Genomic DNA, 18210 nt, shown 5'->3' with positions numbered 1-18210 from the left:
AGTATTGCCAGTGGGGCAGTATCAAGTTTGGCAGAAACCCTTAGAGTTGGTATTGGTTCCTTAACCTGTACAGTAGGAAATTTAGTAGAGAAAGCCAAATGAAAACCTCTGCAACAATGGCTCCACCCCAAGCCAAAATAGCAAATAACAAGATAACATTGCAACTTGGTAAGAATAGTAGACATTAGTGTTGCATTCAAAGATATAATGAATACAAAGTGATGGTCTATAACAAATCCCCATTTAATTCTCCAGCATAGTCCCTATAAAAATGGAATGAATCATGACTGATTGATTCACAACTGTAAATTTAATCAAACAGTGTCCCCAGTTGTAGCTGCAGCGCCAGATGTGATTTTACTAAGGTAGATGAATATAGCCTCCAACACATATTAAATGGTCACTGATATAGTGAGCGCATTCTTTTCCATCGCTATAAGAAAAGAGGATCCAAAACAGTTCATATTCATGTGAGATGGACAAGAGTATATAATTATGGTCTTTTCTTAGGTTCTGCTAATGATTTGGCCCTCTGTCATAATATGGCTAGAAAGGAGATGGAGTGTCTGACATCCCACAGAACATCATATTGGTCCCTTATATTGACAAGGCCATCCTAATTAGACCAGATAAATAAGAGGTGGCTAGTATGTTGGAAGCCTTGGCAAAATACATGTGTTTCAAAGGATGGATATTAAAGCTTCAGGACCCTCATACATTAGTGAACTTTTTAGGGATCTCAAGTTCTAGAAAATGCTGGAATATCCCTTCCAAATAAAACAACAAAGAATTGTATTTTACACCTCCTACTACTAAGAAAGTAGCATAAATTTTAATAGCCTCTTTAAATTCCAGAGGCAGCATGTTCTGTACCTGGGAATACTGCTCTCACCCATTTGCTGGGTGACATTGAAAGCTATGAACTTTGAGTAATATCCAGAGCAGGAAAAGAGCTCAGCAGAGGGACCAGGTTAGGTTGTGAGAAAGTGGTCTGACACTTTAGCCATATGACCCAGGAGACCTTGTGGTACCAGAGGCATCTATGATGAGAGAAAATAGTGTGCAGAGTTAATAGAAAGTCTCGATAGACGAATCACAGTGTAGACTTTTAGGGTTCTAGAGAAAGTCCCTGCCATCTAAAACAGAGGACAATAACCATAAAAAAAATGAAATTACCTACGTGCTACTTGCCCCTGGTAAATACAGAGCTTCTGACCGTAAGATAAAAGGGACCTCTCCACCATGAACTGGTTAAGTCATAGCTCACAAGTCACAAGGTGGGGCCAGGTCTGTGGCAATGCATTCTTAGGTTGATATGGCACATCCAAGGTTGGGAAGAAGAGCTGGAGAGCACAAGTAAGCTAATTAAGCAGGTACCCAGAGCCCCATGCTATCAATCAGTTTACACTAGGGTATCTCCCATAGCTCACAACTGTGGCTTAATGGAAGGGCCTTTATGATGAGATAGCAGAGAAGCAGAAAGTCGAAGCTTTATTTATAGGTAGCCGGTGGTGCATAGTGATGAGGGGAAATCCTCCCAGCAGAGTTTTGATGTTAAGTGCAATTAGTCATCAAATTTGTGGAGAGGGAGAACTGACCTGAGGTAAAAATATAGATGAAGTTGGGCAATGGTGAATGACACGGTTGGTTGGTTGGTCAGTTATTTGGTTGGTCAAGGGCCTGAAAGGAGAAATATTAGAAGATCAGAGATGAGTAGGTCTGTGAAAAAGGCAAGTGGGTGGATCCATGGAAGTAGACAGGAAGCATGAAGGTTTTTGAACTACAAGTTAATAACCAGCAGAGAACATCTACCATAAAAGAGGGACTAAACAACTAGACAGAATGACTTGATCACCTGCTAAAAACCAATCTCTGTCATTGGCAATCCTAGTGATGGCACAATGGATGCATGGCCTAAGGAGCTATGGGTGTGAGTATGGAGGCTGCTCATGGTTGCCATCCATAAAAGCTGATTCAATTACTGCCACTGTTGAATGGAGGCAGTTAAGAACTTTGGGAATGGGCTAAGAACTTTGAACAAACACCATGGATTATTGATTATTCTTACCTTTTCATCATGTTAGCTTTTGAATGCCTTTGTGTGCCCACAGATAGTGCTGAGAATGATATATTTTTCTGTAGGCCAATCTGTCTCTGCAATAAATTTCTCAGATGTTTCCAGTAAGAGCATAAAGAAGTTCTCCTGCTCCCACAGGAGGCAGCAAGAACAAGAATGCATTGGCTGAAGAAGAGTCATTATGAATAAAGGGTATAGTAAAACTACATTTGGAGATGATATGCTCTTGTATATAGAAAATTCTAAGGACCGCCCCCCACACACATACACAACTATTAGAACTAATAAGCAAGTACAACAAGATGGCAAGATCAATGTATGAAAATCAGTTGCAGCTCTGTACACAATGAACAATCCAAAAATAAAATTGAGAAAACAATTCCATTTACAATGGCATCAAAGGAATAAAATACTTAGGAATAAATTTAACAAAAGAAGTGTAAGACCCGAACCCATAAAATATCATCAAAAGAAATTAAAGATTTAAATAGAAAAATGTTTCATATTTACAGATCAGAACACTTAATATTGTTAAGATGATGATACTCCCCCAATGGATCCACGTAATTAACACAATTCCTATCAAATCCCAGCTGCCTTTTTTTTTAAATATGAAATGACAAACTGAACCTCAAAACTCATATGGAAATGAAAGAGACTGAGAATAGTCGTAACATCTTGACAAAGAAAAAGTTGGAGGATACACATTTCTTAATTTCAAAATTTACTACAAAACTACAATTATAAATACATTGTGGTACTCACATAAAGTTAGATATATAGATCAATTGAACGACATTAACAGTTCAGATCATACCATACATTTATGGCCAATTTTTGACACACATGTCAATACAATTCCAATGGGGGGAAAGAAAGTCTTTCAACAAATGATGCCAGGACAACTGGATATTCAAATGCAAAAGAATGAAGTTGGATCCCTCTGTCATACCACATACACAAATTAACTCAAAATGGATCAGAGGCCTAAGTGTAAGAGCTAAAACTTGAGATTCTTAGAAGAAAACATAGACATAAATGTATGTCACCTTAGATTAGGAGTTTTAGATAGTACATCTAAAGAATAAGCAACAAAAGAAACAATAGATAAATCGGACTTCATCAAAATTTTATACCTTTGTACTTCAAAGAACACTATCAAGAAAGTGCAAAGAAAATCCACATAATGGGAGAAAATACTGGTATTTGTAAACTATATAATTCTCATGTGTCATACATATTGTATGATTTCATTTGTACAAAAATTTTCAGAAGAGGCAAATCCACAGAGATAGAAAATAGATGAGCAGTTGCCAAGAGCTGGGGGTTGGGGAGGAATGGAGAGTGACGGCTACTAGGTACAGGATTCTTCCTTGGGTGATGTGAATGATCCGGAATTAGATAATAGTGATCAGTGCACAACTTTTTAAATAAAAACTACTGAATTGTGCCCTTTGAGGGGTAAACTTATCATATATGAATTGTGTCTCAATAGAGCTTATTTTTAAAAGAAGAAAAAAATTAAGAGCATTGGACCATGAGGCTGGATGGGGAACATGAACATTAGGCTGACTCATCATTGTGTCTATGAATATGTGCCTAGACACGTGCTGCTCCTGCTTCTTAGAACATTTTCCCCACCTTTATTTCTGCTAATCCACATCTTGTATTTCTAACATAACTGGAACATAAACTCTGCCTTCCCCGTGTCAGTATCTAAAAACCTTATGGCAGTACTACACCCTGGTTCCCCATCAAAGGATTCAGCCAGGAATTAACTGCCGCCCGTACTTGCTAAAAGTGCACTTATGATGTGCTATTTGAAAAAGACAGGCTAATGGGTATGTTAACTAGCCATTCTCTTAGATACTCCCAAGCTTTATCACTGTAATGACTTATATCATTAGAAACAAGGTACCTGGGCCACGTGACCAAGCCAGGCACAGGCATACTGGTGATGAGTGATGTTATAATATTATATTTTCTGCTTTTATAGAGGGTCTATATAAGAAATACCCATTTGAATGGCTTATCTATGTCTGCCACAGAACTGTAATCGAAGACTTTCCGTTATATTACCCAATGACCCTTAGGTAAGGGCCCAGATGATAAATTTCTCTTAGTTTCCAAGAAAGAGTTTGCTTCTGCAGGTGAGTGACCTGGGTGTTTCTTTTTCCTTTCCTTTGCTTTCCTTTGTTTTTCTTTCCCTTCTTTTCCTTTTCCTTAGACACCAAAACTAATGCAATAAAAGCAACCCACACTTGGGGCACCTGGGTGGCTCAGTGTTGAGCATCTGCTTTTGGCTCAAGCCATGATCCCGGAGTCCTGGGATCAAGTCCTCCATCAGCCTCTCCACAGGGAGGCTGCTTCTCCCTCTGCCTTTCTCTCCGTGTCTCTCATGAATAAATAAATAAAATCTTTAAGAAAAAAAAAAAAACACACATGTACTACGAGCCTGCTCCTGTCCTTTATATGCTTTCTCTCTCTGGACCATCACAACATCCTGTTATTGCCCTTTACAGATGTGCAAACTGATGCTACAAGAGATTAAATGACATAGCCCGTCCCTCCCCACTGGCAAGGGGCAGAGATGGGATTTGAACGGAGGCAGCCTGACTCCAGGAAGCACGCTAAGTCCAGCTTCTAGCTGTATGGCCTCTCCGCACGGTTTATTTCCTAAGTCATCTGAAAAAAAATGCTTGAATTAAGAGGGTGTACATACTAAATACATGTTTGCTTTATTCCTCACATCTCCTAGCTGAAAATGCTCAATAAATAACATTGATTGATTTATTTTCTCCAAGTGCTGAGATCCTTGGAAGAGTGACCCCACATAAATTCTGGTAGCTGTTTTTATTAATGATGCAAGGGTAGTAATCACACAGGCTGGAGGAGAGGAGGACAGAACGAAAATGGAAATAATTCATTTTCTTTCTTAGGTGAAATGCCTAGAAGTTGCATGGCACCTTAGCAGTATAAAGTCTGGGCCTCTGGGTGCGGGCACGCTGCTGGTAGGGATTTAATCATCTTATCTGATGTATGTTTCCATGGAGTGACAGGTACTCCCTGTCCCACTTCGGAACAGATTTACTCTGATAGGCTTGGGGGAAAGACCTTTACTCAACCAGCATGATTCAGCTGGTCTGTGGCGCTGCTTATCTGTAAACACATTCATAAGCAAGCTAGCTCTCAGCTTGCAGAATTTTGATTTAGTTAAGTTTCCTTTCTTTCCTCTTGCCTCCCTTTTCTTCCCTGCCTCGTATCTGTAGGCTCCTATGTGGTGGAGAAACTACAGAGCACCAAGATGTTTGTAAGTGAGGACCTCACCTCCTAGCCAGACACTACTGACCTTTTGGTTTCTTAGCCCCTCTGATTGCTGGTAGACTCCCATTTTAGAGTCCCAAGTGCTGCAGAGAAATGACAGACATACTCTGTGGCAACTGGCTCCTCCAAGTGTGGTCTCTGGACCAGCTGTCGCAGCATCACCTGGGAACTAGTGAGATGTGCAGAATCTGGGGCCTCTCTTGGGCCTGCTGAATCCAAATCTTCAGATGAATCATATGCACATTAATGTTGGCAAAGCACTGGTTTCAGAATACTGCCCCCTCAAGGAGTGGAGGCCGCCACTGTACCACATGGACCTCCCACAGCTGTCCCCTGAGTGTGACTTGGAGGCAAGAATAAGGTGGCTGATGTGGTTGCTCAGGAGTCACAAGTGAAGCACCAACCAGATGTAGTGTGGACCTTCGGGGGCTCTGTTGCTGCTGTCAGTCGTTTCTGCTCTCTGAGAAGGGGCGCGCACATTGTATGTTAGGTCTTTCCTTCCACTGACTGTAAAACATCTGGAGACCTGGGACATTGCTTGCATAGTTATTAGAAGTTTCACAGCAGATTAGTGCCTCCCAGGGAGTCATTGTCTCCCTTTCTGTATACTATCAATGCTTTGCACATCTCTACTAGAGAATGCACCACCCTGACTTGTTTCTGCTTCTCCATCTCCCCACATCCTGTGGTACAATTCTTCATGGCCCAGAAATGATTATTCTGCACATACCCTAGTGCCTAGCACTTACCACTAAGAGGGAGGAAAGGGAAAGAGAAGCAAGTAAAGGAGAGGAAGGAGAGGTGGGAGTAAAGGAGAAGGGAAGAAGGAAAGTGGGAAGGAAGAAAGGAAAGAGCTTGGAAGAAATGGGATTGAGTTTTAGGGAATTGAAGGTATATATGTATTCTGGAAGTTGGGAAAGATTGGGCAAAATTGTGCAGAGAGTGAGTGTTCACAAAGAGAAGGGAAAGAAAAATCTTAGGGAAATCTTAGGGGATGAAGCATCTAAGTGACAAGTAAGGGGATAAATCAAGAATTAAGATGAGTGTGGAGCCAACATGCAAATTCAGGGCTGCGTGATCAATGGCCCACGCCATCTCCTATGCCACACTGCCTTTAGCAGCATAAGCAGACAGCAGTAGAAGGACTCCTAATATCTGCATAAGAAATCTAATTCCTTTATCCCCAGCTGGGGGTGCAAAATAGGGCCCAGAGAAGTGGATTGACTTGCTCAGTTACAGAGCTGGCTGGTGGCAGGTGGCAGACGCAGAATAAGGAACTAATAAAAGGGAGTGTATCTATAGCTGGCTGGTCATATAACTTGAATTTTTCAACCTATCCTTCCAGGCCAGGAGCCAGTGTGTCTCCATGGCTCCTTTGGTCCGTATTCTCACTCCACTGCTGGGCGGAGCAAGCACTCTTCATGCACAGCAGAGTGCTGGCTCATTACTATTCTCTGCCGGGGCTCTAGACCTAGGTCATGTGTGTGCCACAGGGACTGCACGGTCCTGCATCTTCTGCGTGTTGCTAGTAACCAGACATCTCTAGCCTTCACAGCAAAGATGGTCTGCAGAAGTTATCAGATTTGTAATGGCATTCAAATTCTAATTGGCGGTATAGAAAACAGCAAGAAATTGGAGGCACGATGCTGTAATTAAAAATCATTGAGCTGACAGAGTTATCAGGAAACCAGCAAGTTGATCCCTGTATCTCCAGCCTAGATGGAAACATGTCTACTCCGTGCTTAAAGCTTCTCGGGGGAGAGACCTTAGTTTTTTCCTTTCAGTTAACAACAGGTGGTTACTTTTGCTAGAACCACTCCCAAGAAAGGATGTGAGGATACTCCTGCCTCTCAGAAGCCCTCTTCTTCCCAGAGACGTGTCATCCCTTCCCTGCCCTCTCACTCCCAAGTCCTGTCATCTCCCAGGACCCAGATGTCATTTTCTGGCAGAGAGAGGTAGGGAAGGAAGACTGCTCTTCCTCTACTGCTGATAGATAGAACCTCAGGCAAGTTCTCTAACCTCTTCTCCCTCATGTCAGAAACAGGTAGACTGGCTGGCCTCTAAAAACCTTCCAACTCCAAAAATCTAATACTCTATTTTGCCAGCGGGTTAACTTCTAAGACTTATTTCTTCCTAAGGGCATTTTAATTTTCATACAAAATATAATGGCAAAAAAAAAGGGATCTCTCTTCTATGCAAGAGAACAGACTTACACAATGAAATCACAGGCTTCGAAGGTGATTTTTTGGGGGCAGGACATTATGGAGACAATATATTCCATCTACTCAAAAGGCAGCTCTGCCCATCCCGATGACTATTTTCATATTTGTGAAAAGAAGCCAAGAATTGGATCTGAACTATTTGTGATACCCTGTACTTGAAGAGATGTTCATTTATTTTTTTGGCTGTGGATGCATGAATATGCTTGCAGAGCATAGCATTATATTATTAGCAGGGGGCATTAAATGTGTTATTTAGTATTAGAAGCATTAGTCTTGAGCATTAGGGCAGATTAGCATTTGATGTATTCGTTCTTCGGGGTTACAATTAAGGCTTGGATTCCTGATTGTTATATCCAATAACTGAATTGTGATTTGGCTCTTAATTCTACATTGAGTTCACCAACATTGACAGCTCAGTCCTAATTAATTAATGACAATTCTTTATTTTCAGCTTTGTATAAGAATAGGTTGTTCACATATTCTGATTATTATAGACTTCCAAGGTGACAATTTTGACTAGGGATAGCCTTTTCATATTGTGACATTTCATAACCTAGTTTTCTGAGAAACTCTATACTGAATTCATGGTTTCAAGCCTTTAGAAACCTCTTAAGGAATCTTGCCCATCCTTTACCCCCACCACATCTCTCACTTGCTTTCTAGAAGCAAAGTGCCCCCATCTCTCACTTGCTTTCTAGAAGTAAAATCTTTGGTCTGTTGCTTTGACCCAAAATCTGGTACACCGGAAACCTGTTCATCACTGTCTCAGAACAGAAGAGTCAAGCATCCATCACAGGTAACAGATTGGTAGGTCAAATATGAACATTCTTTCTGCTGTGTTAATTAATAATGTCTTTTAGGCCTTCTATCATACAGTACTTGCATCTGGGCTCACAAGGGCACTCCTAAATATTTACTAATGTGTGATAGTGTTTTTAAATGGAGTTGATACACCCAGCTTAATGGTTTAAACCTTTGAGCAGGCAAGAAGTAGAAATCCTTATAACTCAGTGCATATATTTCTAAAACCTTAATACATCACACCTTCATCTTCCCAGGGCCTTCCTAAGACATGGAGTCTGAGATAACGAGACAACCCCCTACTTAAGATAAGAAGCGCAACTCTATAGGTACACTTTGCCCCAGCATGGTGTGATTCAGAGATTGACAACTGAGGTCTCCCACCACTCCACGGTGACATCTGCCCAGGGAAGACGGGAGCCCTCGGGCACTGACTCACTCCTCGCCGGGGCAACTACCCTCACGCCACTGAAGGTGCGCTCTGCTGACCTTGCACACAACACATTCTCAGTTGCTTTCCACCTCATTCTGAATATTGCTGCGCATGCTGGGCCTTTAATTCATGGGTGACAGCCTGTGCCCACCCAATCCTACAGCATGTAGACCTGCACAGCCAGTGCTAAAATCAGCCTCTAATATCTGTCTTGCACCTCTCAAACCCCACCGTTGAAAAGTGTCAATCCCTTCCTACCACAATCCCCTTTCCCAACAAGAGCACACTCCTCTGACACATCCATACCCCACTGACCAGGACGACATCTGCTGGCTCCATCTTCCACAGATGGCTTGGTATAAATTCCCCAGAGCAAGCAGTGGCCGAGTAGAAATAGACAGCCAATACCTGTGTCCACCCCTCGATTCTCCCATCGCTCTGGATTTCTACCCTAGAAGGCTCCAGGGAAATTGTGAAGAAAGAAATGCTGGAGGCTGCTGATCTACCAAGGATTTCAGGTCCTTGTGGGTTGAAATATGGTGCTATGCTTAAATATAATGCTGAGTTCTTCTCTATGCAACAATAAACATAGAAGGCTCTTGGGCACATAGACATGACCATCCTTTCGTTCTCCCAGTTCATTTTGTACCAGCTGAGATACAGCCCAGGTAGGGGATGGAGTACTGAGTATGTATGTGGTGACTTTTGCCTGAAGAAAGTGCAGGTCATCATGCCTCCTCATCGTACTTGGACCCTGTGGAGAATAGACAGGGAAGTGACTCTCCAAGAGATATGCTCTGAAATGCTTCTCTGACCACCTGGGGGAGGCACTGTGGTGAGAATGATGCCTTATTCTGTGTGGTGTATGTCCAACCTGCTCTTTAGGCTGGGAAGGTGGTAATCACACAGGATGGAGAAAAGCCAATGCCATGTCTGCATCCTTCCCAGTTTCCTCAAATGGAGATCGTGGACCATAAGATGCAGAGAGCATGGGAGACTCTCCTGATGTCCGCGGCAGTGTTGGCAAAGAGGAGTATCCATTAGCAGACACTTGCCCAGCACGCAGCCTGGGGGCCCCCTTGTGAGCAGGGACTTTGACACTACTCTCCTGATAGTGGGAAATCCTGGCTGAAGGGCCTGCATTAGTTCTCATGCCTGGGAAAAGAGGTGCAGGGGCGGGGGAGGGGGGTGGACTGGTAGCCAGATAACCCCCACATAAACACACACGCTCACACACACAACCAACCAAGCCTGACATGCATTCACTTGTGAAAGCATACACGAATCACCCAGCCTCCCCCACAGCAATAGCCACCATCCATGAATGCCCACGTATCACACACAGAGCAATTAAAAAAAAAAAAAATCCAGGCAGCCCAAGGAGCTATACTCTTTTTTTTTTCTCTCTCTTTTCTCTCTCATTTTTCCCCTAAAAAAGGCCTTTTAAGAAAATATATTAAATCAGGTAAACTTTTACTTGTATGTTCATGTGGCTGGAGCAGATTGACAAAGAAAACAATCACAAAATAAATATTTTTGTTTTGTTTTTGTTTCGTTTTTAAAAAAGAACATTTCCCTATACATTGTCTCTTTCTAACTTGACAGAGCTGCTTTCTTGGGCAGAATGGGTGCTGTTGGAAGAGGAGCTCCGGCTGGACCACGAGGGTACACAGAGCAAAGTGGGGAGGCTGAGGAAGCGGGGGGGCCGGAGGGAGGGAGGAGTGGGGAGCAGAGCAAGCCTGCCTGCCCGCCCTTACGGTCCTCTGTTGGTATCACCTTGAGTTTCTCAGGGGAGCCGGCTTGAGAGGCAGTCAGTGTCTGGGAGGGTGCAGACGAGGCAGCGTACAAAAAGTAAGAACCAACGTGGGGAATCACGAAACAATGCCATTTTAAGAAATCTGGTTAAAAAGAATACAAAAGTGACTCCACGGAGAGGGAGGAGGAGCTGCTCCCACTCCTACCGCTGTGCCCCCTCTTGCCTTCTTGAATGATAAGAATCACTTTTAAGGATTTATTTTTTCATGGGTTGGCTGGTTCTTTTTCTGATCTCTCCCTTGGCTCCTCTCTTTCAACTGCATTCATTTGAAAGCACCGACTTTACAGATTTGAGGCTGCTCAGGGGTAGCCTCCCTGTGTGAGTGAGAGCGTGTGTGTTTGCACGCGTGTGTGTGTGTGTGTGCTCGCACATGCACATGGTGAGCGTGTGCGCATGTGCAGTAGCGCTTCCTTTCTCTCCTGCCTGCTTCAGTCCAAGCCCTGAGGTCCTGTCTGCTGGGTGCTGAAAGTCTCAAGGGAGAACCCTGTTGGCACTAAGGTGAGGGCTTGGATGATCTTTGCACCCTGGATTTCATGGATCACCCTGGATCACCTCCCCGCCCAGCACTGGAGGGGGGCCCCCATTAGCTACAGAGTTTGCCTGTCTCATACTCCACGGGGTTTGGCAGCTTGGAATTGAAAGCCCTCAGGGAGGACTGGATCCTGCCCACCTCATTGTTGGCCAGCTTGAGCCGATGCCGGAGCAGGCAGGAGAAAAGGTCAAGCCGGACCTTGCCGGGTGGAGAAAGCTGGTTTACCCGGTCCCTAAGCTCTATGAGCTGCAAGAGGGCAGAGTCCTGGGAACCTTGAGTGTATGGGTAGTCTAACTGGAGAATTAAGTCCCGGATAGCATCCGGGTCAAAAGGTAGGCTGTAGCCAAAGACCTGCAATGTGTTGATTTTCATGTATCCTAAGTTCTTGGAGGGATCGGTCATCTCCAGGGGCTCGTAGTAGATTGTCTCATTGGAGCTGTCATCCAGGGACTTGATTCGGCTCCGGAGGTAAACGTGGACAGTCTCAAAGAAGGTCTTCCACCTGTTTCCCAAGGTGATCGTCCAGTTTCGGCACTGGGCGGCTGCATCCACGTTAGTCCTCTCCCAGTCGGGGAAGCTGCCCTCATTCACAGGCATGAACCAGCTCTCAGAGTGGCTGCCCCCAAAAGGGTTGACATAGATGGCCATGACAGGCTCCAGGGTGCTGTTCTTGGTGAGGCAGATCTGCAGGGACAGGGCCAGCATCACGTGCACTAGCCCAGGCTTGTATTTGTTGCTCTTCAGGGTGAGCAGCATGCGCTTCCTCCAGGAAGGGTCGAACCAGCTGCCCAGACGCATGTCGTTGCTGATAAAGATGGAGTGCACCTCAATGCGGCTGTCCCGCTTCTGCAGCAGGTACTTCAGCTCCAGGTCCTGCAGGTCTGTCTCTAGCCCCAGAAAGTTCTCCAGGGACTCAGCCACCTCTGGCCGGCACAAGCCCTGGGCTAGCACATAGCCTGGGTTACAGCCCCCACAGCGTGTGCTGTTGTCCGGAGCACAGTGGGCACACGCTGGCCCCTCCCCCAAGGCACACGGGATGGGGCCCTGGCAGGAGGACTGGTCATAGGGGCAGGTGCAGCTGTGGCTCTGCTCCAGGAAGGTGCCAGGGAACGTGCTCTCTCCACAGTAGAGCAGGGACTGGACTCGATTCCACCAGTAGGACAAAGACCTTTGGGAAGGAGGTAAAAATGAATAAGGAGTCCTAGGAACACATCGCCATCACTCCCTACCCCAAAGGTAGGAGGAGGTTGACTAATAGGTGGGAAAGGTAAGGAGAAAGATAAAGCCCCAGGTTCTCTGAATGATGGAAACCCTACCGCACCACTTCTGGAATGACTAAGGCCCAGAGCTCAATGTCTGATGGATCAACACCAGCAATACTTGACATCACGCTTGTACTGGAAGCAGCCAGGCTCATCCCTCCCTGGTACCACCTCCCTCGCTTACTCAACAGCCTACAGAAGATCTCCCACGTGTCTGTATGGAAACCTCCTGTGTGGCTTTCAGCCTTCTAGAGAAGACTATCCAGCAACTGGCTCTCCCAGCTTGCTGGCATCCCATCCGTTTCTGTCCTACTTCACCATCCCTGTCCTTTCTATTCCCTCTGCATCTGTCTCTCTTCCACCCAGAGCAGGAATCTTCTATAGCTGGCTTCCTCTTCAGGCTTCTATTTCAGCTCCTCTGATAGCTCCTCCAAGAGGTCTTCCATGACACCCTTTTCAAAAGAACCGCTCCTCCGCTCTCTAGCACACTGCTCTGTTTTATGTCATCCACAGCAAGGATCAGGATGGGAACTGATTGTTTATTGTCTCCTTGTTCACAGATGGCCTCTCTGCAGATGCCACGAAAGCAAGGACACTGCATAATCCGCCAACATATTCTCAGATACCGGGATTGTTCCTGGTGCCTGGTAAGCACTTAAGAGTGATTAGTTGAAAACACAAAAAGGAACCTCTTCCCGAAGCCTTGGCTGGCCTGAGTTCTCCACTCGGGCTTCCCTGTTACCAGCGCCTCAGTCAGAGCCACAGCTCTGGGTTGCAGGGTAGCTTCCCTACCCCACAAGGCCCTGTCTCAGCGCACCATTCCCATCTCTCCCACACAATCTGGCCCAGACTTCCTTCTCCAAGGTGGCTTTTCTCTCCAGCTCTTGCTTTTACTAAACTGCACCTCTGATTTATGTTCTACCAACATGAATTTAAGTGGCTGTCACATAGTTAAAATTTTATAGTTTTTATGTTTCTGTATATTTATTATATCTTCTCAATGAACAAATACCGCCCCTCGACACACAGCTTAAAATTAGGATATGCTGCGTGCACTTATTAAGTAAATGGGCGCACGAGGGGGTGGATGAGGGAGTGTCTCTGACTGGACAGCCCCGCTCTGCTCCCAGGGCAGCAGGGCCTGGCTTCCTCTCCTTCTGTGGCCGAGAGCAGTCACTCGTTTGAAGAAATCTGATGTGTGTATTCTCACCATATGCAATTGGAGTGTGAGCTCCAACTCCACCCCTTTCTTTCCTAAAAAACGTCTTAAAACCGAGATGAGTGAGAATTGGAGTATGATTAGAATAACATTTGAATCCACTACAATTTATAGAGAAGTAAAATTAGCTTCTCTCTGTTTTCTCTCTCTCGCTTCAGGCACCAGTCAGAATTGAGAATGACACACGGGGAGGTGACAGCAGGGGGATCTCAAAGGCCTCACGTGGGTCACCACCACCAGATCTCCCAGTTGGACAGAGAGCCTTCTACCCCTGCCCCCCGGCCCCTGCAGCCCCTGGGATGGGGCCACCCTGGGCCCTGGCGGCTGGGGCGCTCACCTCTCCTTGGGCAGGCGGAAGCGAGGCTGCCGGTGGCAGCGCTTGCAGAGGTTGAAGAGCCGGCGGACAATGCGATGTGTCTTCTTGACCAGCAGCTTCAGGCTGGCTCCCAGCTGTTGGTAGCGGTGCTGAAGGCTGGTGTCCACGGCCCAGAACTGGGAGATGGCCGTGGAGTTCAGGAACCTGTCGTCAGGCAGCCTCTTCAGCAGGGCCTGGAATTCCTCTGCGGGCAAGAACACGGAGCTGAGCTTGGGGGGTGGGGGGCAGGGGGTGTCATGCAGACCCTGGGGGTCGGGGAGCAGGAGGGCAGCTCCCCCCCAGACCCAGCCAGCCCTTGCAAGCACCTCCCCCCATGTAACAAAGGAGGCTTCATAGCCACTCTCCCAGCCCCTTTTTATATATTTCTTTTTCAACAGCTTTATATGGAAAATAATTAACATACCATAAAATAGAGCTTTAGGATTCTTTTCTCTCTTTCTTGTCCCTAATATACTTCTGAATTTCAAAACAGATTTCCGTCACTGCCCAAGCAAGCCAGAGGGACTGCTTTTGCCAATGACCTTGGGACACACCACTTTCTCCCTTGGTAACCCCTTACACATCATTCATGACACCGTCCATCACAGGCTGTCTTCTTTGTCACACCACAAACACACGGTGGGAGATGTAGGGCAGTCCCAAAGGGGAGAGTGGACAGCTGGCAAATGTGGACACAGGGAGACTGAGTGCCCAGCTCAGAAAACTTCTTAGAAACCTTCCAGTCCCCAAGCCCAGCCTCTCCCATCCACATCCTTCTCTCTGACTCTGGAAGGCTTTCAAGCTTCAGCTCTTGGCAGATAGCCCTTCTTTCTTCTAGCTAATCCAGAAGGAAGATGCTCTCTGGTTCTGGGGGCCTACTGCAAATCTGGGTTCTCGGAGCTTCGTAGGCACAACACGTTTGCTGATCTCATGCTCAGATCTGCTTTTACTTGGGACCTGCAGCCACTGTCTCCTGGTGGGGGTCCAGATAGCCCTCATTTACTCAGTAACAGTAACTAACTCATGGAGGTGGAGCCCAACATCCTGTCCCACAATAAGCATCAGTGAACATGTGCCAGCATCACTATTCCAGCGTAGCTGGGATTGTGAGGACTGGAATATTCTCCTTAGCAGTTAACTGCCATGTCTGGGACTTGAAATCGCAATGCCTGGGGCCTCAGCTCATTCTGGTTTCTCAAGCACCTCGTTATTCATACCCTCTTCCCCAATGGTTGGAGAATCAAACCTAGTGATGACATTAACAACTAGCTTCTACGTTCTTCTTTTCTGATTTTTTTAGAGACAGAAAGAAGCAGAAAGAGAATCTTAAGCAGGCTGCATGCCCAGTGCAGAGCCCAACGCAGGGTTTGATCTCATGACCCTGAGACCATGACCTGAACCCTGAAATCAAGAGTCGGACGCTTAACCAGTGGAGCCACCCAGGCACTCCTCATAGTTCTTTTGCTAAATCGTTTAAGCTCACAAAAAAGCACAGGGAATAAGAGGATAAACCCCCCTGTGCCCACCACCAAGATTTAGCTGTTTTGCTGTATCGACTTCATTCAGTCTTTTGTTCTGTTTTGTTTTTGAGAAATAAGACAATGAAAATATGTAATCGAAGGCTCTGAACTTCCCCTCCAACAACTCCACCTCAATGTATCCACTCTCTTAGATGTTTTATCATTACCATATATTTCTTAATGTTTTCTGCAAATATATTTACCTGTAAAAAATATTAAGTATTGGCTAGTATTTTTTTTTTTTAGATTTTATTTATTTATTCATGGAGACACAGGGAGAGAGAGGCAGAGACATAGACAGAAGGAGAGGCAGGCTCCTCGCTGGAAGCCCGATGAGGGACTTGATCCCGGGACCCCAGGATCACACCCTGAGCCAAAGGCAGATGCTCAACCGCTGAGCCACCCAGGCATCCCATGTTTTTAAGCATTATATAAATAGTACTAAATACATATTATATTTAATACATATTATTATAGTATTATATAGTAGTATATATAATACATAACCTTTTTCATTTTTCCTTGTTTTACCAACATTGTGTTTCTGAAATACATCCACACAACTTAACTATCATTTAGTGTTGAAATGTATGAATGTACCAGGCAGAGTTATTTATACATTAGTTTTATCTACATTACCCCATATGAGCCTTCCATCCACCTATCAATATCACTTTCCCTCTTTTACAAAAGAGAAAATGGGGATATGGTGAAGCTGTATGGTTCACATAAGCTCATAAAACTGGTTACTAACAGAGTGCCTTAGTCTTTGGAGGCTGCTTTCAGAAGATGCCACAGACTGGGTGGTTGAGAAACAACAAAAATTTATTTCTCATAGTTCAAGAAAGTGGGAGTCCAAGATCAGGATGCCAGCTCGGTCAGGTCCTGGAGAAGGCCCTCTTCTGGGTCACATATGGCTAACTCTTCACTGTGTCTTCACATGGCAGAAGGGAAGAGGGATCTTTCTGGTGCCTCCTTTGTAAGAACACTAATGTCCCATCACCTCCCAAAGGCCCCACTTCCCTGGACATCGTATTTCCAACATACGAATTTTGGGGGACACAAACATTCAAACCATCACCAAAAGCAAGGCCTCGAAACCAAGTCCTGAATCTAGATCTCAAGGTAACACAGATACTAGTTGTCCCTGTGATGAGCCATACTCAGCATGTGCTGGTGCTTCCCAGAAGCATTCTATGTACATCACGATTCAACAGACATTCCTTCTGCACCGTATATGCAGACACTGTACAGGCAAGGCCTACGCCCTCAAATCTAGTCACCTGAACTTAGGAAGTCCTCAAAATACATCTCCTTGGTAGGAGTTATGTCCATTTGCATAGACAACAAAAGATAATCCCTTGAGACTTGAGGTGGTGATATAACCTCTTAGGCTCCCAGAGACAGCAAGTGGGTGAGCCAGGATCCAAGCTGAGTTCCCCACATGCTGGGCCTGTACCTCACATCCATTTTCCACTGACAGGGAGGAAATGTGGGCCAGCCGACTGCTCACCTGATTCCTCAAACTGCCGGTTGTGGGTCACCCAAGAGTCCTGGATCTGCAGCAGGCTGTCCTCCATGGCCTGGATGTCAGCATCAGGACAGTTGCATTCCGGGAAGGTGGGGCTGCATTTGCACCAACAGTCATTGCCCTTGCAGACGAGCTCGCCTTCAGAACTGCACGTGATGTAGCTGAGGGCCGCGGCCACAAAGCGCTCACGCAGGTACTCGGGCAGCAGCACCTGCAGGCCTAGGGAAAGGACGTGTCCGGGAATTGTGGGGCAGGACCCGAAGGGACTTGGTTTCCCACACTTGAGGCTTCAGGATCCCCAGTTGGAGTTCTGCTGACTTGTGCATCATTCTGGGCCCAAGAATGGTCAGTCACCCCGGGGTCTGACCCTATGGAGCTGGTGGGGTGGAAGGGCTACCACTGCCCCTGTGACAGGTGGGAGAGGATCTGAAAATGCAGATGAGGACGATCAAAGCCCAAGGCTTAGTCGAACCCCTCACATCAGCCAAATTGAGAGCATGCATATCATATGAATGGCCTTATCGGCTATGTATCAGCATTTCTAGGATGGGAATGGGACGATGTTTCGGATAAAAGAAGAGCTTGCAGCCCTCTTGGGGAGGAATCAAGGCTTGATGGGCTTCTTGCTCTGCTTCCGATAGCCATCCTGTTTCTGGCTTCACTGAGGTGAGCAGCAGCCATCCTAAGATGTTATGCTGACCCTCCTGGGCCTCCCACCCCAGGCCTGATGACAAAGGAGGCTGCTCTGGTTAGGAAGTAGGGACAGGTTTTGCTGGTAATGTAGTGGCCAGACACCATACCCAGTACTTTCCATATATGATCACAAGTAACACCCTGGGCAGAGTGAGGCCAGATGTTCCTTCTTATAGGTGAAGAAATCTGAGCTCTGTGGCCACAGTGACCTGCCCAAGTCACAGGGCTGGTAAAGGTGGCTTGGTGTCAGACCCTACCCTTGCACCATCAGGTCATACTGCATAACTGGGACTGGCTGCCCCTGTCTCAATATGCTTTAACTCTTAAGATTTGAAAGTTAGATGATGGTAGGCATCCTAAGTTCAGTCAAGCCTGAGTAGATTTGAATGGCTCTCAGCTCTCTTTTCTAATTAGCTGCCTCTGAT

General features: G+C 45.7%; 1 protein-coding gene across 2 annotated transcripts in view; it reads right to left on the bottom strand.

Moving 5' to 3' along the window:
* Positions 1 to 2784: 2784 nt before the first annotated feature.
* Positions 2785 to 18210, bottom strand: part of BRINP2 (BMP/retinoic acid inducible neural specific 2) — a 123308-nt gene continuing 107882 nt past the window's right edge. For both annotated transcript variants that reach the window (XM_072830744.1, XM_072830743.1), the window contains exons 6-8: positions 17075 to 17311; positions 14024 to 14246; positions 2785 to 12373 (exon numbers count right to left, since the gene is read on the bottom strand). In XM_072830744.1, coding sequence (XP_072686845.1) covers positions 11257 to 12373; positions 14024 to 14246; positions 17075 to 17311 — 1577 coding nt within the window. In that variant the 3' untranslated portion in view covers positions 2785 to 11256. The remainder of the gene's footprint in view (positions 12374 to 14023; positions 14247 to 17074; positions 17312 to 18210) is intronic.

This window comes from Canis lupus, chromosome 6 (assembly GCF_048164855.1).
Source record: "Canis lupus baileyi chromosome 6, mCanLup2.hap1, whole genome shotgun sequence".
In the NCBI taxonomy this organism is placed as follows: Eukaryota; Metazoa; Chordata; class Mammalia; order Carnivora; family Canidae; genus Canis; species Canis lupus.
The sequence above is the reverse complement of the archived record's forward strand: the minus strand, read 5'-3'. Positions and strand labels throughout refer to the sequence as shown.